Source organism: Xenia sp. Carnegie-2017, unplaced genomic scaffold, assembly GCF_021976095.1.
Source record: "Xenia sp. Carnegie-2017 unplaced genomic scaffold, XeniaSp_v1 HiC_scaffold_25, whole genome shotgun sequence".
NCBI classification, from domain to species: domain Eukaryota; kingdom Metazoa; phylum Cnidaria; class Anthozoa; order Malacalcyonacea; family Xeniidae; genus Xenia; species Xenia sp. Carnegie-2017.
The window spans coordinates 8,371,842-8,394,385 of NW_025813488.1; the positions used below are offsets into that span (position 1 = coordinate 8,371,842).

Genomic DNA, 22,544 nt, shown 5'->3' on the forward strand with positions numbered 1-22,544 from the left:
ACAACATATAAATATTGTTTGCAGTCTGCCAGCAAAAATTTCGTTAGTACAAAGTATTGATGATAGTCAATAACATAAAGAATGACAAGGATGAAAAATGGGATGAAGATAGCAGCCATAGAGGATGACAAACCAGATGTTAAAAAACGAATAAATTATTTAGCATAATCATTACTTTAACATGGCGTTAGTTCAAGCAATCTGTATATCTTGAAACGTGATGTACATTGGAGAAGGCAAACCAACAAGCTAATAAATGCTAGCCCAGGAAGTTCAGACGAGATTGTATTTTAATTAAATATTGTCACAGGATTGTTATATCAAAAGAAAAAATCTCTTTTTCGATAAATTTATATATTCTAAAGTGTACATTAATTAAAATGTGAACAATGGCAAATGTAGAGAATGAATATTTGAGCCATTATTCGTGACCGGACCACATAAATGTATTTTACTGAAACTCAAAAAACATGCAACTGCTTATCTGGAATTGTCATTGTGGTGTATTTCCTTTCGTCTATGTTTTATTTGAGTAAAAATAATTTCAGTTAAAACGTATATAATCTTGGAGGAAGTCGTAGTGAAAAAATGCTTTTACTACTGCCATCTATCTCACGAGCATTTCTCGCACAAATACAGACTTGTATGGTTTGTCCACAACATTAACACCACACAAAAATGTAGTCTCTCTCCCCTCCCCCCCTCATTTAGCACTTATGATAAGTTATCTAGAAAGGGAACTTTCTTTTTGTGTGGTGTTTACTTCATAGGCAAGTTAAAAGTTGTTTACTTTAAGGGCATCTATTGTCAATTGGACAAAACCGAGGGCAGCTACGTAAATATATGCGCCCACGACACTCGCGACGGGTCAGCAGTTTCACATTGTTACAAATACGTCGTTACTTTGTTTCAAAACTTAATCATTGTAAAATAACACGACGTGGTTCAGTCACGAATATAAGCATACATAATCTTTACTAAAATACGTGCCAGCCAATATTTAAAGGTTGGAAAACAGGCTTGCTGCAAACGATGAAAAGACATGCGCAATGTTCCCATCATACGCAGCGAGATTGTTTTTCCCATTGTCCATTGTTGTGCATACATACTGAATGCAATCTCGATCGTGATTCACAAAAAACCTATGGCTAAACCTCACAGTTCGGGCCAGAGCTTAAAATTTTTGCCAATCTTCGAAAGGATAGCAAATCGTTATTGTCGTCAAATTCAGTTTTCGCATGCCTTTCATAATCATCAAGCCGTTCCCGTCGGCTTTGCTTCCAAAGATAACACTAATTTCGGCTTGATGAATTCCGACTGCATGCTCAAACTTATACAATCACGTGATGATGAAAAACTCGTTACCAGACTCAACAACGCGCTCAAACACTTAGGTTGAGCTTGCGAATCGTGAGATTATCATTGAACGAAATATATAACTGGAAGGCTCAGGTTACAGCTAGAGCATTCAATATCATAATTGTCAGTTTCAACCGATGAAAAACATCGGAAAGACTGCGTATGAAAAAAAAATTAACAAAACCGTGATATGCGTCACTGTAACTAAGAAAACCATTAATTTGGATGAACATTCGACAAGAGTAAAACAATCTTACTCCAAAACATTGAGTGGAGTTGCGACGTCAACTATAGATTAAAGTATGTGTGTCAACCAAGATGCATTGCGCGTTTTTGTTTATGTTTACATCGTTAGTTTTTTTAGCTTACGGCACACCGAATTCGATTTCGTCACTACCTCGTCTAATTTATCTGAGAGGTTGGCAAAAAAACATTGATTGAAAACTCTATTGTACATTAATTATTATCGTTTGTCTATGTTGCATGGACTACAATACGAAATCCGCCATTGCTGTGATCAACGCGCAATGCATCTTGGTCGACACGCTTTCTTTAGATGATCCAGATACAGCCTAGATATATTAATTCAATGCATGAGGCTTGAAGCGAAAAGCAACCATCGGGCATTTTACGTATGTGCAATGCTTACAACATTTAAAGCTGAAATGCTATACATATTATTTCAGAAAAAATATCTTCATTGTATTTTTTGCTGTTGAAAATGAGGGAAACGATGTCAGTAAAGAATTATATGATTGTAAATTGACGAAATTTTGGGTTTCGGCTAATTGACGTACTTTCCAACAAATTCAACACCTTGAAAGACGATGAAGATGCAGTTTTACCGTAGTAAAATACAAATGCTCTAAACATCACAAGAATGTAAAATGTTCAAATGGTTGCTCGTTGCAGTACACTTGTACAAAAGAAGATACATCCAAACCTCCCTGCCCTAACAGTCGGATGATTTTATTGATCTCTCTTTAGGTTCTTCATTAAGTGAGTGGTATTGACCGAGTTGAGATAGTTGTCCCACAGGTATGTAGCCGCCTGTACGCTCCTGTTCTTCTTTAAGCTGAAACAAAAATTCACAAAATATGTCGATTGCTGCTTGAACTTTGTAATGGCACGGTAAACTTACAACTGTAGAAAACTTTCACTTAGCATAGTTTACATCTTAATGCTAACATTCGCGGTTAATTTAGTAATGTATGGGAACTTGGACAGAGCAAAATTTATTTATTCTTGTCAGCCTAAATTGTCAATTCACTACAGTAGAAAACCTGGACTTAGCAAAATTTATATATTCGTGCTAACCTAGCTTACACAACACTATTTCCTCTATTTATCAACCCCCCGCCCACTTGGGGGTTATTATTTTATGCTACCCTCAAGAAGGATGGGTTAATAGAAGGGAGGAGAAGGGGGGTTAAAAAATGGCCGGAAACTAAATAACTTTTCACCCAACACATATCAATGATTTCCAAAAATTTTTTAGCAGAACTAATATTCATTTCTTTAAAAATTGAATTTCATTGATTATTTTTCTGGTGAATGAACACTAAAATATTTGGAAAGCAATTGGAGTGCAAACTTCAACATTGGAATGCTCTCGCTGACCTAGTTTGACTAAAGCAAAAAATCGAAACATTAAAGTTGAAATATATTTTCAACAGCTCTATCGGCTGTATACACCGAGAAGTATGGGTTTATGACGTAGATACGTAGTTTATGACGTAGCTACGTGATTTTATGACGTAGCTACATAGTTATATCTCATTCATTTACTTCACTGAACATTTTGCGAGATATTGTCACCCAAGTTAATATTTGCAGCAGGTAGTCATTAGAGGCCAATGTTTTTAAGACTACGAGTTTTACGTTGCTTCGATATTCGCGTAATATTTTACACTGTACTATTTACAAACGAAAGCCGCCAATTTCTGGGTACCCTAGAAGGGCCAACCAATCAAGCGCGCAAACCACGACACTTTGATGCTAATTCTTTAAGCTATAAGTTATCTGCTCATCTTACCTTGGGTAACTTTGGACGAGCTTTCATTCTACATGAAATAAAAAATCATTTTCTTTAAAGTGCAAAAACTGTACAAATACAGGGCACTTGAGGCACAGAATAAGAAATATACCGAAGCTCCACAAATTTATGTTCCATGTACATCTTATTACGCATGTGATTACATATACAGGGTGTCCCCTCCCCCTCTTCCTCCCCAAAAAAACGGAACCCACATAAATTGATTATGTATTTGTTGAAATTACTATCCACAATAATGTGATTGGTCAAATGAACTTGACAGTTCTCCCCCTCTGGGATTTCATAGGGTTTGCATTACAAGCGAATCAAGTGAAAAAGTACTGACATTCATTGATTTTCGTCTCAATTATATAGCGAAAAAGATTTGTAAAATCAAAGAGACATTAAACAAGTTATAACTGCCATACTAATGTAATCATATTTTCCATATATTGCAACGAACATGGACAAACTAGCGTGTAACCAAATTATTCAGGCGAAACAAATCAGTAGCTAATGAGGTCTTAATTATTTTGATCAGATTTTCTTTAAATGCATACGCAATAATTCGGGAAGGTTCCGTTTTTTGGGGGGACACCCTGAAGTGGCAGTCAGTGAATTGCCTTTTTTTGACCAATAGGAGTGATGAAATGGCAAACCGAAGCCAGGAATCTAATTAAACCGCATCGAGTGATAAAGTGAAGTTGCCCTTTTCTTCTTCAACGTATAAGAGCCATAAGATCATAGGGCATTTGAGGGCAAGGAGTTCTTTAAAGTACAAGAGCAATAAGATCACAGGGCATTTGAGGGCAAGGAGTTCTTTAACGTACAAGAGCAATATGATCACAGGGCATTTGAGGGCAAGGAGTTCTTTAACGTACAAGAGCAATTAGATCACAGGGCATTTGAGGGCAAGGAGTTCTTTAACGTACAAGAGCAATAAGATCGCAGGGCATTTGAGGGCAAGGAGTTCTTTAACGTACAAGAGCAATTAGATCACAGGGCATTTGAGGGCAAGGAGTTCTTTAACGAAAAAGAACAATAAGATCACAGAGCATTTGAAAGCCAAGAGTCTTTCAAAGTACAAGAGCAATAAGATCATATGGGGCATTTGAGGGCATGGAGTTTTTTAACGTACAAGAGCAATAAGATCACAGGGCATTTGAGGGCAAGGAGTTCTTTAACGTACAAGAGCAATTAGATCACAGGGCATTTGAGGGCAAGGAGTTCTTTAACGAAAAAGAACAATAAGATCACAGAGCATTTGAAAGCCAAGAGTCTTTCAAAGTACAAGAGCAATAAGATCATATGGGGCATTTGAGGGCATGGAGTTTTTTAACAAACAAGAGCAATAAGATCACAGGGCATTTGAAGGCCAAGAGTCTTTCAAAGTACAAGAGCAATAGATCACAAGGCATTTGAAGGCCATTTCTTTAAAGTACAAGAACTACAAGAAGGCAGGACATTTGAAGGCCATTTCTTTAAAGTACAAGAACTACACGAAAGCAGGACATTTGAAGGCCATTTCTTTAAAGTACAAGAACTACACGAAAGCAGGACATTTGAAGGCCATTTCTTTAAAGTACAAGAACTTCACGAAAGCGGGACATTTGAAGGCCATTTCTTTAAAGTACAAGAACTTCACGAAGGCAGGACATTTGAAGGCCATTTCTTTAAAGTACAAGAACTACACGAAAGCAGGACATTTGAAGGCCATTTCTTTAAAGTACAAGAACTTCCCGAAGGCAGGACATTTGAAGGCCATTTCTTTAAAGTACAAGAACTACACGAAGGCGGGACATTTGAAGGCCATTTCTTTAAAGTACAAGAACTTCACGAAGGCAGGACATTTGAAGGCCATTTCTTTAAAGTACAAGACCTTCACGAAAGCAGGACATTTGAAGGCCATTTCTTTAAAGTACAAGAACTACACGAAGGCAGGACATTTGAAGGCCATATCTTTAAAGTACAAGAACTACACGAAAGCGGGATATTTGAAGGCCATTTCTTTAAAGTACAAGAACTTCACGAAGGCAGGACATTTGAAGGCCATTTCTTTAAAGTACAAGAACTACACGAAAGCAGGACATTTGAAGGCCGTTTCTTTAAAGTACAAGAACTTCACGAAAGCAGGACATTTGAAGGCCATATCTTTAAAGTACAAGAACTACACGAAGGCGGGACATTTGAAGGCCATTTCTTTAAAGTACGAGAACTTCACGAAGGCAGGACATTTGAAGGCCATTTCTTTAAAGTACAACAACTACACGAAGGCGAGACATTTGAGGGGCACGGTTTATCAATGTAAACTACCTAGTGTAGTCCACACGAAATAAAGTCGTCATCATTATTTGTAGTAGTAGCAGCTCGAATCATCCATACGTCAACATTGAAATCGTCACAACTTACTTCTTTTGCTGATACCAAAAATAAACGATCACGGCACAAATGATAACGAGCAAAACAAGACAAACAGGTATTATCCACAACACGTGCGCATCACGGGGCGAGGTCGATGGCACGTCATTGGTTGGTGTTGTATTCGGATCTATAAAAAATTTAAATGACACGTATTTTCAATGGTATAATTTTTTTCATGTCTTTGTAACTTTGTTTGATTTTGGGGATTTTGGATTTCTTCATCAGTATTCAACTGTTCTAATCCTGCATGCTCTGACGACAGACGAAACCACACTTAAACACCATTATGATACAAAACATTGAAAAACTTACTTAACTAGTTAATGCATTTCACTTTAGCTAATGATTTCAAGGAATTGAAACGAGGCAAAACTACAGGGTTAAAAATTACAACTGTTTGCGAAGCACCATACATCACTCCGGTTGTAATTCTCAAATTAAGGCAAATTGGTTGTTTCAATTTTAAATGTTTTGAGAAGTTATTAAATCAGAATATTGTGAAATTGCTTGAGAAGATTTATCTGATGATAAGTATTGAATCGTTTCCATTTGCCAAAATTATTTAACGCTTGGCTGAATCCCGGCTACCGGGCTCATGTAATCAGCCCCTTATGTAAAATATCGTGCACATTACACCTTGCCTCATAGGCGTAACTGCTATAAATTCGGGGTGGGCAGAGCCACTAGTGCCCATGTAATCAGCTGTCAAATGGCCTCCTGAACGGTGTTATTTATGAGCAAAAAGATAAAAAAGTAGGTTTGTATTAGGAATAACTGAAGATAATTCTAATTGAAAAGTATTCGTGAATTCGTGTTCCAGAAAGTAAATTTAAAGTTCTAATTGGTATTTTTCGGTATATAAATTAAAAACCATTTATTATGTGTTCCATCAATGATTTTGAAGAGAATGGCTATGTAGTCATTTTATCTTTCCAATTAATCAAAGGTGGGTCTGGAAATGGCCAATATTTGATAAGAGTTGCCTCACTAATCCTTACTTCAAAACATGCTCATCTGTCCGCGCTTCTCCCACATGCACCCGCTTCCGCGTTTCCCGAAATCCGAACACAGGTCATTAAAATGTTACAGGTTCTTTGAAACTTTCATTAAAACACTTATGCAGAAATGGCGAGGCTGATACATACATTGATTGAGGCACTTATTTGCCCGCCTGCCATTCGAGAAGTTACTACAGAGATTTGGGGCATTGCATATCTTCACTTGAAAACGAGCACAACGCTGCGTGGGGTTTACTTTCAACAATGCTGAAGTCCTTTGTTTACCATATCGAACATCGTTATAGACTGTTTTGCCATCCTTCATTCCAACAATCCTAGTTTCGTTTGGTTCCCCATTTAAATCTAACGGATTGGGATTCTGAAAATACGATATTAAAACAGTTAAAAATACTGCCATACTGAGCGGTTCTAACAGGTTCTAACAGGTTGTAATTAATAGGTTCTAATAGGTTCTAACAGGTTGTAATTAATAGGTTCTAACATGTTCTAACAGGTTGTAATTAATAGGTTCTAACAGGTTGTAATTAATAGGTTCTAACAGGTTGTAATTAATAGGTTCTAACAGGTTGTAATTAATAGGTTCTAACAGGTTGTAATTAATAGGTTGTAACAGGTTGTAATTAATAGGTTCTAACAGGTTGTAATTAATAGGTTCTAACAGGTTGTAATTAATAGGTTCTAACAGGTTGTAATTAATAGGTTCTAACAGATTCTAACAGGTTCTATGCCTTGTAGTCGCTTTTGAGCCGCCATTTCCTTTCATTAAACACATGAAACATTAAAAATAGTAATCCCTGTTTTAAAAACTCCAACTGATCAGTCAAAACCTCAAAAGTTCAAAATAAACGGTTCTAATCCCCGGGAGTTTTTTACCGTGTGATAAAAAGATGAAAGAGGATAAGGAGGTATTCGCTACGCAGCGAAAATGCCTTGTGTACAGGATAACTAAAAAATAGATACACAGCGCGTACATGTAGGCAACCACGCTAAAGAAATGCATGTAAGCAAAATGAAGCGGAATGACGAACAGTTTTCCAATAATATTAAATATATAATGTCATAAACATCAGTAGTAGAATCATAGCTGTATTCTATTGTAAATGATTTAATTTCATTGGCTACATTCTCTAATTCTCAATAGACGGCGAGTAGCAAAGCAACAGATAACGAGTAGCGAAAAAGCAAGGCTTCCGTCTCGCGTTTTTCTCGCGTTTCCGACGATGAACTTGATTATTTACTAGAGAAAGGCAATTCCAGAGATGACTGAAGTTTCCAGTTAAGATATATAATAAATACGCTTAAGTTCAATTAGCTTGACATGCATTTAGCAAGAGCCGTTATCTTCAATGGGTAAAACAAACAAATTAAATAAAAGCAGATTACTCGTTCTCCGTTTTCACGAGGGAACAGTTGAACAGGTCATCGCCATCATCAACTATCACCTCATAGAAACCTCGAACTCGTAATCTAATTGTAAGGGAGAGTGGCGTCGACGTTACGTCTCGCTTTGATAATCTGCATGCGTTAATCGACAGTGCATCTCTTTAAGCATACCTTCCAATCTAACTTTAATTTGTCGCCGACATATCTGACATTTTTCAAATGAGGTTCTTTCCCTGGAGCTACAAGAAAAAACCCAACGAACGTTACTGCGTTGAACATAAACAACACAACAGATTTCATGTTTGTAGATGTAGATCGTCCAGGTTGGTATAGTCCTGAGAAGGACTGTTTTTGTTGTTGTTGACTGACGTTTCGGCAACCTTAGCGGTAGTCATCTTCAGAGTCAAACTACTACTAACTACTACATGACTACCGCAACAACAAAAACAGTCCTTCTCAGGACTATACCAACCTGGACGATCTACATTTACAAACATGTAACGATACTCCCGGGTTCAAACCATTTACTTTACAACAGATTTCCCCGTAGAATTGAAGACAACTGCATGACTACTTCCCGCTAAAATTCAAAGCAAGCAATTTAACTAGTCCCAGTCTTTACACGCACAGCCAGAAGAAGGTTCATTTACGACGATAAGCTAAAATGCGCGATTCGAGCCCCTGGGGGTAATTTGGCTTCATGAAAAGAGAGGCATGTTTCCCAGTAGTTTACCTAAAGACTAAACTTAGCCTTCCAGTTATATATTTAGTTCAATGGATTTCCCACGTGATTTTCCTTGAAATCTCTATGTTAAATACCTGAAGGACGAGTCGTGTAAGTGTAAACTGTAGTTTTTGATGTATATTTTTTCGAAAAAGAACTCGGATAACGTCGTTCAGTGGTGATTTGAACTTCCAAAGTTTGGTGAGGTTTAAGACGTCGCTTTGTGTACGAATATACGTTGTTTATTCCATTAACATCTCTTCGATAATCCACCACTTCCTAGGAGTAATGAAAGGCAAGAGGGACGTTAAAACATTAAAACTAGTCGATGATTGGTTGGTTTCGGTGCATTTCATTGGTCTATAGTGTTTGTTGTAAATTTATTTCAAGAAATATATCTACATAGCCCTTTTTAATAGCAAACAAAAAATATGACCGAAATATATGTACATAGTTTTTAAATTTTCAACGCATTGTCGTAATTCAAACATAACATGGTAAAAACAAACACTGCAAATTAAACGGTATCGACAAGTTAAAAGGAGAAAGGTTTAACCATAGCTCTTTTTGTTTCGTTCTTTGTATTCTTCAAATTGCCAGCGACAATTGAAGTGAGTTGGCTCATACCAAACAACGAAAGAAAAACAGCAAGTAATTAAGCCCTTCACCTTTCAACTCTGCCATACCTGTCCACAAGCCCAGGACTTGTAGCGTAAGGCTCTCAGCTTTTGAGCAACCTCGTCTCGTATGCAAGGAAGAAAGAGGAAGGCTTACGTAAACGTTCGTTTTACAAGGTCGCTATCGTTTATAGTTGTTGGTTAACCACGAGCTTTCTTTTTACAGGTTTTTATTCTAACTATCTCACCTTTAAACCAAAAAACCTTATGTGTGACAAGCCTCCCGTTTTCAGGTCAACCGCAGAGAGAAGTTAATAGGAAGCTTCAGAAAAGACTACGAGTACGACTACGAGTACGATTTACGTCATTTTGGCGCGAAAACATTGTTACGACAACAAAAACACGTGCCGTCATCAATCTGAGTACGATGTTTTGTAAAAAAATCGTAGTCGCCACTACAATCTTTTCAAGGGTATATTTCTTTATTCTGTAAGAAATTAGTTTACAGTACTATTTTCGAGCATCCAGGCTTTAATTTAGAACCTTTTTGAGCGCAGATGCACATTAAAAAGGAAAATATGACCAGCAAAACTTTCGTGTATTTCGTACGCAAAGTGAAAGGTGAACAAACAATAAAATAGTATATCGTACATAAAACTTAAAATAGTGAAGATTTTTCAGTCTAAAGAGTCCTATATTCTCGCAAAACCAGTATTACCGATTCGTTGATATCATTATTGACAAATAGAGCCGTAGCTGCTTGGCAAACGTCGGTGTTTTACACAATAAAAATACTCGTTCAGTTGTTTACAACTAAACAAAATTTTGACGAAGCGACAACGACAACAAACTTCCTCGTGCCATTCCCTTACACGGTCAAACTTCGTACTCGTTGTCGTAGTTGTGCTTTTGCTAAAGCTCCCTAATGAACATTGCAAGAACAACGCACAAAATTGGTTAATTACAAGTTAATATCATTGAAACGTATTCATACCGAAACTTTTACGCCGTTTACAAGAACATAAACGTCCGTTTCGAAAAGATCGGTGCCACATCGAGACAATTTCCACGAAAATGTAATTTCTTCGCTTTTCACATCGGTAACGTGGACATCAAACGGCGTGGCTGGTTTAACTATAGAATGCAAGATTCCTTGACTGTGGTGACGTCAAAATGCACTGACCGTGAAAGAATTAAGTGTCATTTCTAAGCCAAATTTCCTACCGACATTCTTGTCAAATTTTCTTCAACATATGATTACTTACATTTTTCATAATTCTGATAGGGACAAATAACAAAATCAGATTTCTTTCGATCATCTCTTCCCGTGGCACTCGATGCATAACCCATCACAGAAAAATGGCTTTTATAATACATGCATGTTCTGAACAGAGTGCAGGAGAGTGTTTGTGTTCGCGAAGACCACGTGACATGATTTAGAGTGACATTGGATGGCGCGATTCTACAGAATCCATGCGGTTTTTTACAATAGTCTATGATTTCCTTTTGACGTGACTGCATTCGTAGCGTTCCATTCGCAAAAAACTTCGCCTCACAAACCGTAAAACAATGATCTTTATCGTGGAAGCAAAATTTAGCTTGCTCGACCGAACCATTTGGAGACAGATTGTCGATATGCGGATGCCAGGCAATGTGAACGACGCCACCGATTAGACTGCATGTTGCACCTGAAAAAGAATTCCACGATGCTGATCGCATTTGTAAATAATTAGCTAATTAAAGTAAATGGTTTGCATTACTTACAGTGACTATAGACAACGGCTTACATTAGAAAGTTGGTACACCAACTTAGAAACCACCCCACCCCCCCTGAACAGATCACAGCAATTACCGGCACCTTACTAACGACTTATTCACAATACAAACAAACGATCAACTAAAAACATTGCACTTCACACTAATTCACAATGACAATACACAATTGACACCCTCACATTACAACTAAAAACATAACAACTAAATCACACACCACAACTAAAAACATTACACTTCACACTAATTCACAATGACAATACAAAATTGACACCCACACATTTCCTGTACACACAATACAATGACGTAAGAACCAGATAACAAATACGGCTAACCTAACGTTTACTCCTCATTTGACTCTGAAGATGACTGCCGCTAAGGTTGTCGAAACGTCAGTCAACAACAACAAAAACAGTCCTTCTCAGGACTATACCAGCCTGGACGATCTACATTTACAAACATGTAATTGGCTAGTTACCAATAGACTTTTTATGTGTACTTTCCCATTACAATAGGTTAAGTAGTTGACTTCTAATGTGTTCTGCTGATTAATTAACAGACTTCTAATGTGTACTAATAATGACATGTGTTGAACTTGGAACAGATAAAAAAACGTAAGTGCTGGTGTAACATTTTTCTTGTTTTACAAAAACAAACTCCAAACCAGTATTATACAAGGACTTAAAAATTGAGACCATCTTTTACTGTTGCTTGTCAAAAAACTGCAGAGAACTATGACAGTAAAAGTGTCATAAACGGATTAAATTGTAGTCACCTCAGGTCAGAATGCAATTTAGTTAAAATCTGGTGTTGCTGACAGTCGGCTACACCATATTTATTGCTTTGCAATACAATATTTTTGACAAAATATCAAAGTTCACTGACTTATTACCAGCCTTACAAGAGGAAAATAAGAAAGGCAATCAAAGGATGTTGTTTTCCCACCCATTTCCACTTTATCAAAGTTGGTCAATGGCAGATTAGTTTCCACCCCATCCTCTTCGACAATACATTAGCCTCCACTTCACTCTCCTCAATGATACATTAGCCTCCACCTCACTCTCCTCAATGATACATTAGCCTCCACCTCACTCTCCTCAATGATACATTAGCCTCCTCTCCTCAATGATACATTAGCCTCCACTTCACTCTCCTCAATGATACATTAGCCTCCACCTCACTCTCCTCAATGATTAGCCTCCACCTCACTCTCCTCAATGATACATTAGCCTCCACCTCACTCTCCTCATTATCACATTAGCCTCCACCTCCTCTCCTCAATGATACATTAGCCTCCACCTCACTCTCCTCAATGCATTAGCCTCCACCTCACTCTCCTCAATGTCATTAGCCTCCACCTCACTCTCCTGATGCATTTCACTTCACTCTCCTCTGATCCATTAGCCTCCACCTCTTTCTCCTCATATTCCATTCCTCACCCCTCCATTCCCTCCACTCCATGTCCTTCTTTCCCTCCACTTTCCTCCATCCATTACCTCCACTCTCCATCCTCCACCACTCTTCCATTGATCCACTCTCCTCCTTCACTTCTCACATTCCTCCCTCCATCTCCATCTCCATTTCCACCTCCTCTCAATGATCCATTATTCCATACTCTCCTCCATTCCTCCACCTCACTCTCTCCATTAGCCTCCACCTCACTCTCCTCAATGATCCTCATTAGCCTCCACCTCACTCTCCCTCAATGATATTTCCACCTCACTCTCCTCAATGATCATTAGCCTCCACCTCCTCCTCAATGATCATTAGCCTCCACCTCACTCTCCTCAATGATCCATTAGCCTCCACCTCCACTCCCCCATGTCCATTAGCCTCACTCCCTCACTGCATTTGTCCACTTCACCCTCCTCAATGATGCATTAGCCTCCACCTCACTCTCCTCCATTACCTCCTCTCCTCCATGATACATTAGCCTCCACTTCACTCTCCTCAATGATATTACTCCACTTCACTCTCCTCAATGATGCATTAGCCTCCTTCACTCTTCTCATGATCATTAGCCTCCACCTCCTCTCCTCAATGATATTAGCCTCCACTCACTCTCCTCTTCATTAGCCTCCACTTCACTCTCCTCATGATACATTAGCCTCCACTTCACTCTCCTCTGATGCATTAGCCTCCACCTCACTCTCCTCAATGATGCATTAGCCTCCACTTCACTCTCCTCAATGATACATTAGCCTCCACTTCACTCTCCTCAATGATACATTAGCCTCCACCTCACTCTCCTCAATGATGCATTAGCCTCCACCTCACTCTCCTCAATGATACATTAGCCTCCACTTCACTCTCCTCAATGATACATTAGCCTCCACTTCACTCTCCTCAATGATGCATTAGCCTCCACTTCACTCTCCTCAATGATACATTAGCCTCCACTTCACTCTCCTCAACAATACAAGCCTATAAGAGCTAATGAAAAAACAGTTTGAATACCAAGATATTGATTGATGTATTTTGATGACCGATTTATTGAATTATCCATGGCATAAAAAAACACTAACAGACACTTGCAATTTTGCATGGACAGCTCATGCAATAAGAAGTCGCGGGTCGAGTAAAGCAAACATTGAAAAAACTCAGTACATCTTGAGAATGAAGAGATGAGCACCAACAATTGAACGTCTGCTGCCATTAGTTCTCTGTCCAACAAAATATAATTTGAATATTGAAAATTTCCATTTCAGTTGGTACTTTGAAAAAGTAAAGTACATGCTAAATGAGTTATTGTGCATACAACCTCGTTTCATTTCCCTTGTGACAATACACAAATGTTTCACTCATGGTGCTAACTGCTAATATTTGCCCAATATTTCTTCACACAGTAAAACAGATCTCACTTCAGATATCATAACTGTTACAAATATAACTGCTTCAAAATCAAACAAGGAGCTTTCACTTACTACCTTATTACACAACTAAAACATCAGGATTGGTCAATGATTTTAGCTAGTAAGTAGCTACAACCTATAAACCTTATGATCCTGTTTATAATTCTTGCATGACAGATCCATTTTACAATATTTTAGCACAAATTTCACAAATTGTTGAAATTGACATGTATTTCATCAGATGACATGTTTGTTTACCTGTAGCGGGCAAGCAGATTTGGTCTAGTGCTTTTAGACAGCACTATAGCAACAATGCTTTAACTCCATTGGGATTTATCTGCCTGCCAGCAAAACGTAAGCGATGCAAGTCATCTGTACTATTGCAAAGCATAACACTCTGGCTGAGAAGTGCTTCGAAGGTAGGTTTCTGATTGTAACCAAACATACCACAAACAATCCTGATCTACATGGGTGTTAAAAACTGTGTATAATTTGTAATTGCGTCAATGAAGTTCGTCGAATGCGAGCTATGTCCGTACATTTTATTCTTGTCAAAGATTACTGACTTCAGTCGTTTAAAATACATCACAAACACTTCGGAGACGACATTCGTCGAACTAAAGCTGGCTGAACATCAAAAAACATCTAACCGCAAATTTTTGAGATATCTGAAACAGTTTAGAAAGAAACAGCAATGAAATCAACTTACTTCTGCTGGTTGAACCCTTTTCAATAGCAAACAAAAACAAAACAAGAACACATGATGAGAAAGTCGTGTGCCAAAGGCGATTTTCGTGTTTCATATACATTTCGTCATTGACGAAAAATTTTACAAAATATACATTTGAATTTTATGAACGATCGAAATTGTCCCACGTTAAGAGAGAATCTTCACTCCCAATGCTTCATGATGCAAAAATAACGGCCGAAATCCAAGCAAGATCACAGTTAGCAGTAAACATGTTATCGATCGCCATTTTTTATGTCGTTTTTTTTGAGCGTCACTCGCCCGCGGCATGGTCACGATACAACCTGTTTGCGGGTTGAAACATATGGGCAAGGGAATTCAGGGTTCAGGCACTGACATAATTGGAATCAATGGGTTCAGGGCATTGAAGTAAATATATCAATGGTTCAGGGCTAAACTGGGCTCAACTGAGCCAGCTGAACAACACAAGAGGTTATTAGTTCTATTTTAAGAAATAATTCCGGGATATTTTGTGCATTTTCGAGTTGGGATACTTCAAGCCAACTTTTTCTCTCAGCCTTTGTTTTAACCCTTTCTTTCATTTTTACCATCTTCTTTCGTGGAACGACAAAACATATGCGACACTCACAGGAATGGATGGAAAAAATCCGACGGAGCTTTGGACTGAAAATTCGGAAGCGATTTCTGATCAGCTTCTGGGGGCTTGGAAACATCTGTAAATGCCACTGATGACGAAATTTCTATGTTCTGACCACCACTACGACAGAATTGACCAAAACACTAGAACGCAATCGAAAATTATCAAACAAGACGTTTACCTTTGATTGAAAAAATTCGTATTGTTACAAATTTCTGGAGCAAAGCAATTTATAGCGAGAGATTCTTTCAAATGTACGACATTCGTTTCTAACGGTGGAATAAAGGTGGATTTTTTGCAAAGGTCACTTGTCATTTCCTAAGATTTGACTCCATTTTTTCACAATTGGTAAATTTTGTAGCTCTCATGAGATTATTACAGCCACCTAAAATCTCGCTCGCGGAGAAGATACGTGCCGATTCGACGTGGAAAGACTGATATTTGGACAGAAGAGGAAAGTGTTCACATGAGTATGTTATAACCCGTAAAAAACATGGTTTCCAAAGAAAAGAGCAACAACGGCTGTATTCTAAAAACTCCCTCATACTCACTGAGTGCCGTTCAGAAATCTCCCTCCCGCTAATAAACGGCAAACTCGTTCATCCTTCGATCGGATGGCAACATTTTTGCTGAAGCATTGTGAATCAGGCATTCAGCGGAATGAAAATACCGCCTTCATTCAAATAGAGAATCTCTCGTCCATACGTAGTTTTAAAGAGATTTGACTCGTCTCCAGTCCCTGTGGGCTTGGTAGCTCAACAGGTAGAGCGGCGGACAAGTATCCCGAAGGTGCGAGTTCAGATCTCGTTCAAGTCACATGTTTTTCATGTGCATATAAAAACCGTGTTAGGATTAATATTATGTATATTCAAATAGTTATGAGGTGATTTCGAGGCCCCACTCAGAGATGCGAGAGAGCTTGTACAACACAGTCAATATATTTAAAAAGCTTGTCAAAAAATTGGATTGGCTTCTCTACTTTTCGCGACAAGGAATAAAAAAAGTTTGACTGGAAAAAAACGATGAATCGAACTGAATTTCGACAGAAACAATCTTTCGCATCACAGAAGTACGAACTGCAACTGGATCGATCTACTTACGCGCACAAAGACTCTCTGCGGCCTCTCGTATTTGAAACGAGTCCCGAGGATCTGCAAATTGGCAAATGATTGTATAATTAGCCGACCAGGGAAAAAACTCGTGAAGATGGAACATACTTTAGCTTGAGGCTTCGCAAGATATCCAACATTCGCAAAAAGGATTTCAATATGTAGACCAAGGATCATGTTAGAACACACGCCTCCACTGCCGACGGGCTGAAAGGTAGAAATGCAACTGGAACTGAACGCTATTGGGAGCACATAAATTATGGCGGCGCTTAAAATATCGGCGTAAAATTAATCGCGACATGGTGAAATGGGAGGAGAACACGTCGGTTCGATAGAATTTCAAAAAAAAAGAAAAACGCGTCGCTCTTTCCGTTTGCTGGACTGACATGACTCCGGGATGTAACGTGGTGTAGTCGGTCCGCGAGTTTGTTCGCGCTATTTAAACATTTCGACATTGGCTTGTTGTAAAAACAACGGATTTCTAAAGAAACGAGTAATGATAATGATCTGAAATATTCTATAGCACGACCAAGCATGCAGGCTGGCTAGGCCACTGAAGGACGCTTTGCAAGTATTATATCTTCATCTGGTTGCATGTCCAAAAACCACCGCAGTCGTAAGTGACGACTTACGTCCGTATCTAATAGCTCGCTCCGAAAGCGACACGGATATGTGGCTCGTACCAATCAACAGCAAATATATTTCTCAATTGATGGCAGGATTTTTGCTAAAATATTTGAAATCAAGCAAAAAGTGGAGTGAAAATACCGTCTTCGTACGGTCTTTTGAAGACCCACTCGGTTACTCCGAGTGTGAGTAGGAATACAGAGGCCGGTTGCACAAAGCATGGATAGCGTTATCCATTTGATACCAAATTTTTTTTAAAGCGCACTTATCAGCAAAAACTTCTATTAGCGATATCAAAACTTGGTGTAATATTAAACGTACCGGCGAAAAAAAAAAATTTTCAATTTGGTCAAATTGTCTTCTTGTTATGGAGGTTTAAAGTTGCCTTTGCATTAACGGTCAAAAAACTTCTTGAAAAATGAAAATATAAGGTTTGAACTGGGCAATCAATGAAATAGAATATCGCCTCTAGGATTACAAAACTACTTTGTCGTAACGAAAATATAAACACCTTTTTCACAAGTTTAAAATATTTACTATCCAATGGAAAACGCTCTTCAAGCTTCGTGCAACCTGCCCCAGCCGTTTAATTTGTTGGCACGCCAGGATTTACCAACAATAATTTTCGTTGGCGAAAATTTGCTTTCGGATAACTGAACTTCACCAACCTTATTCGATGGTCGATCGTGAATAATTTTCACCCAGTCGGCGACATTTTGTACGTCGGAGTTCCCAAAGCTCGCGACGTACTCCGGGAGACTGGTACCGAGTAACGCGGAATAAACAAGATCTTGAAGCAAAGAACAATTTGATGTCTGATTCAGTCTAAAATCAACGTACAAGTTTAAAAAGGTCGTGTGTACCTTACAAAGAACGTTCACCATTTTTTTTAGTATTTTTTTCAAATTATAATCCCGCAAATCGTGCACATCTTTTTGAAGACGAGCAGACCACGTTAGTGCAACGTGTCCCTTCTTGGCACTTCATTTTGTTTGGAGATTTTTGCCAAATGGCAACCGTAGATATTTTCAGCGGGTATTTCTGAAAGTATCCACGTTTGATAGAAACTATGTTCATCTCGAAACCATCAATTATCAATCATTTGTTGCAAGTATTTACTGAAGGTGTTTCCACTAATTTTCAACGACAAAAATTTTCTATCGTCTCAAAAACTTTACTTGCCTTATCATGCAGCCAGATCTCATCTCTATATTAAACGTCACGGGCAATCTGTTATTGGCAGCAGAAGCGCATGAACCGTCCGGTGAGGCATTTGGAATTGTCAGCCATTCTCTGTTGTTGGTGCTCAGAATGATAGCCTTTCTGAAAAACAAGATTTATAACATCTGTCTCATGGTCACTACCACAGCTCCCATTGACACACGCAGTCAAATATGTTATATGCGATGCAAAGACTGCTCTTGTTCTCTGTTGTTCATTCATCACTATCTACTGACACACGTTATCTTAGTTTTAAGCCAGTTCTTGTTCTCTGCTGTTCATTCATCACGATCTACATTCATTGCTACCGGCAGGTTATCACAGCAATAAGTTAGTTGACATTGAGCCGACATTACCAAAAGTTATCTTATCATGTATTGTACAAAGCTATAAGGGTTTCTTTCGTTTTCATCTTTACTGTCGTACAATGTAGAGATCGTTCTCGTTCTCTCTGTGTTCAATCATTATAAATTTCACAACATCACGTTTCGCATCCTACTCCTAGCTACAAAAGAAAACTATTTCCTATCCAAGTCACTAGTTCATACTTATTTGTTGCCCGATTATTTTGAAGAATTCCAGCGAGGACTGGTTTGCCAACCAAATAACCAGGATTGCCCGACTTCACGAAAGCTTCTTCTTTTCCTTCCTATACAAAACACGGGAACCGATAAAAAGGAAGGCAAGCAAGCAGAACCAACAAAGCAAGGTCAGCACAGAGCTATGCACACACGCATGCACTCACCTTTAGAAATCGAATGGAAAATCGCTGCACGAAATTTTCACGGACGTTTCCGAGGAGGAGCGAGACGTTCATAGCTTTTAACGTCGAGGAATCGTTATTGTAAACGAGGAGATACGATACCTTAATAAATAAAATACAAAAACATCCATTCCATCAACGGTTTTGCAATGGTCATGCGTAGTTCCATTTAACACGTAATCAATACTGTGTTAATCTTACCTCGGTCACAACATTGTCACAGCGTTTTGTTGAGGTGTTATAGCTAGGTGTAGGCGGAGTTGTGAACCTACACTCACGTAGCACTCCGCTGACATCGCGACACAGCAAAGGCGCAGCTAATTGCGGAGCAAAGAATCGCGACTCGTTGTACGTGGAATGTAATACGGACGAATTTGAAGTAATGTTCGTTGCAGGGCTGTGCAGCTGTGGAGACTAGAAACAGAATGTTGATTTTTTAGTCAAATATAAATACAAACAACGATCAAATCAACTCACGGCAGAGACGTCGCCAGCTCAAATCTTGGGGGGGGGGGTGGTCAATATTCATACGGATGTTTTCTGTCTTGATTTCCTTTGAAATCAATCGTTTTTTAGGGATTACAACGAGCATATATGAAATATTGAGCTCCACTTAGCGAACTGGCGACAGCAATGAAAATCCCCAAAGGTACCCCGAATTGAATTGCATGCATGACAGACGTACTCGAAGACTTATTGACAAAATCATTTCAAACACCCATCGAAGAATACTGTTCCATATTGATCTACGAAAAAAAAACTTCACGACAAGAGCATCTTTTAGCGATGACACCCTCGTGTGATAAGGTATTGCAGTTGACGTTGCATGTGTCTTGATACAATGGTTGGATCTTAGAGCGAACAAAAACTTATTGATCGACATTGGGAGTTCAACGTCTCCAACTTTTTCAGGTTTTTCAAAGCGAATACCGGTCGGCATATGCGGTTTGGCGTTTTAACTTATTTTTTCGAAAATAAAAAATCTCAACTCAACCTTGGCAACCAGAAAATTGGAGTAGTAGCTTGAGGCTGACAATGGCGTCCAACGGGAGCATTCGGCTTTAATGTCAGCGAAATTTCTCGTGCATTGTGACTTTTGATCTTTGAAGTAACCTGCAGGTTGAAAAGAGTTTTATAAAGACAATAACTAGCAAAGATGAACGGCCAAAGTAAAAAACAAAACGATGTTTTTCTCAAATTATCTCCAGTTCAGCAAAACAGTTTTCTCATAAGGTGCCTCCACAAGAAAACTTTTACTGTATGTGATTTCTAACGTAATTTTTTCAATTTGGTCGAATCGTCTAGAAAAATTCTGACGTCATCAAAGGCAGTTGGTATGTATATTTTGTATTGACGAATCCCTTGTCACGAAAATTATCCAGACTTTTCTGACGACGAAAAAATCGATCGAAAAGGACATTTTTGCCACCTTTAAATCGCCATAAAAAATGGAACGATTCGACAAAATCAAAAACGTCTTTCATGGCTATGCTAGAAATCGCGATTGAAATTTAATGATGAGATTTTAGCAACGTCCACATTTTATATAAACACTATGTACATAATAATCAACACAATAAATATAAACACTTGTGCGCATAACTTTCAAAGTGCTAAAGTTGAATACAAGGGACCGCAGAACAGGGAGAAGATGCAGCCCCAACCACTAACCAACACCCCCACCTCAACACCAACCAACACCCTCACCCCAACAACCAACCAACACCCCCACCCCAACAACCAACCAACACCCTCACCCCAACAACCAACCAACACCCCACCCCAACACCAACAAACACCCCCACCCCAACAACCAAGCAACACCCCACCCCAACAACCAAGCAACACACCCCAACAATTTTGCCAACATTATGAATTTTTGAAATTGGTCCACAAAGTCCTACTTGCCCGCCTTTTACACAACTTTGGTTGGTCAATAGCCCACCCCTTCCCCCCACCATAGAAAATATGCATCCCCATCCTTGAAATGAATGTATAGCTCACCTGCTGCATTGAAATCATTACAAGACGAAGAGATGAGCGTGGTTGGAAGATTCAGAAAGCCACGGATTTTGTTGGGAAACAGAATAAGTATAGCATCACCAACCTAACAATATTTACACAAAAAAAAAACACTTTGAAAGTTGAAAATTACAGAAAATGTAACTAAGCAAACATAGATATTGATACAGGGATGGATCTACAATGGTTTTGTGTGTGGGGGGGGAGATTTTTGTAAATGTGGTCCATTAAACACTAATCACAACTCACTTGATATATATTAATTAGTATTAGTCCTGGGTGTAGGTGCACACCCCTCTCCACCCCTACCCCAAATCCACCCATGTACTTATACCCAAACATTACCTTGTACTGACTCCCCAAGCCTTGCTCCACATTATCGTTTGTCTGGTAAGAGAATAAATTTCTGGACTTGATGGCTTTGGTGAAATCATCATTTCCCTCAATGGTGCTGACACTGGAAAATTCTTCTTGCTTCTTGTCTGAAAAATGCAAGTAAGTTGAAGTGGATTAATTAAACGTCGCCATTTGAAGGTCTGGCCATCACGTGACACTTACTATTGTTGCGATAAATACATAGCAACCCGTCGCCTGTGTTTATCGTCCTGAACGGTACGTTGTGCACGTAAATAAGCTGATCAGAAACACAAACACGGTCATCGTACCTGCAATTGAACGAAATGAATTCATAAATCAAAATACCGAACAAAAAACCTTAGGAAAAAAGACCAAAACACTTATGTAAAACAATCTTGACATTTGTGTATTTTGTGTGTGTAGATGATACTCGGTGTGTGTAGACGATACTTACACTACGAATTTCGTTTCTGAGCATTCTGTGAATGTTTCCTTGTCGGAAGGCGAACAGTCCGGATCACAACAACAATTTGGATCACAACCGTTCACGATGAGATCGCAAATACATCCTGGATCGAAAAGCATCCAAATCTATCTGAATTCTGATGAATTTGGAGTTAGACTTACCGAACAAGTTTCGAGAATAACATTACGATATAACAGTTGGTAGAATTAAACATACCCGAAACACTTCCAGTGTTTGTCACACTTCCATTCAACTGTCCACTAGCAATGAATACAAAGCTAAGCAAAAGTAACGTACTGTAAACCTTATAAACGAACGCTTCTTCATTGTCGACAGCCATCTTGTTACATGTTGCTAGGTTTCTGCGCACGCTCAATGCGAACGAGTATTTTTAGAAAAACCCTAGAGCCAAAAAAGTGGATGAGTGGAAAACGAAAAATAAACCAAAAA

The 22,544-nt window shown here is 38.7% G+C and overlaps 2 protein-coding genes across 2 annotated transcripts; both read right to left on the minus strand.

Annotated features, from left to right (window-relative positions):
- Positions 1-139: 139 nt before the first annotated feature.
- Positions 140-15,106, minus strand: LOC124452986. The gene is made up of 9 exons (XM_047003652.1): positions 14,893-15,106; positions 10,824-11,246; positions 10,553-10,692; positions 9,037-9,220; positions 8,389-8,456; positions 6,961-7,192; positions 5,804-5,942; positions 3,395-3,422; positions 140-2,434 (listed from the first exon to the last, which is right to left on the minus strand). Exons 1-9 carry the CDS (start codon positions 14,990-14,992, stop codon positions 2,312-2,314), a joined length of 1,437 nt encoding a protein of 478 aa, XP_046859608.1. The 5' UTR covers positions 14,993-15,106; the 3' UTR covers positions 140-2,311.
- Positions 15,107-15,286: 180 nt separating this feature from the next.
- LOC124452985 (tectonic-1-like) lies at positions 15,287-22,443 on the minus strand. The gene is made up of 14 exons (XM_047003651.1): positions 22,311-22,443; positions 22,083-22,197; positions 21,830-21,936; positions 21,617-21,753; positions 21,254-21,356; positions 20,244-20,362; positions 19,451-19,663; positions 19,232-19,351; positions 19,035-19,135; positions 18,448-18,588; positions 17,934-18,090; positions 16,747-16,845; positions 16,630-16,680; positions 15,287-15,672 (listed from the first exon to the last, which is right to left on the minus strand). Exons 1-14 carry the CDS (start codon positions 22,432-22,434, stop codon positions 15,517-15,519), a joined length of 1,743 nt encoding a protein of 580 aa, XP_046859607.1. The 5' UTR covers positions 22,435-22,443; the 3' UTR covers positions 15,287-15,516.
- Between the last annotated feature and the right edge of the window lie 101 nt (positions 22,444-22,544).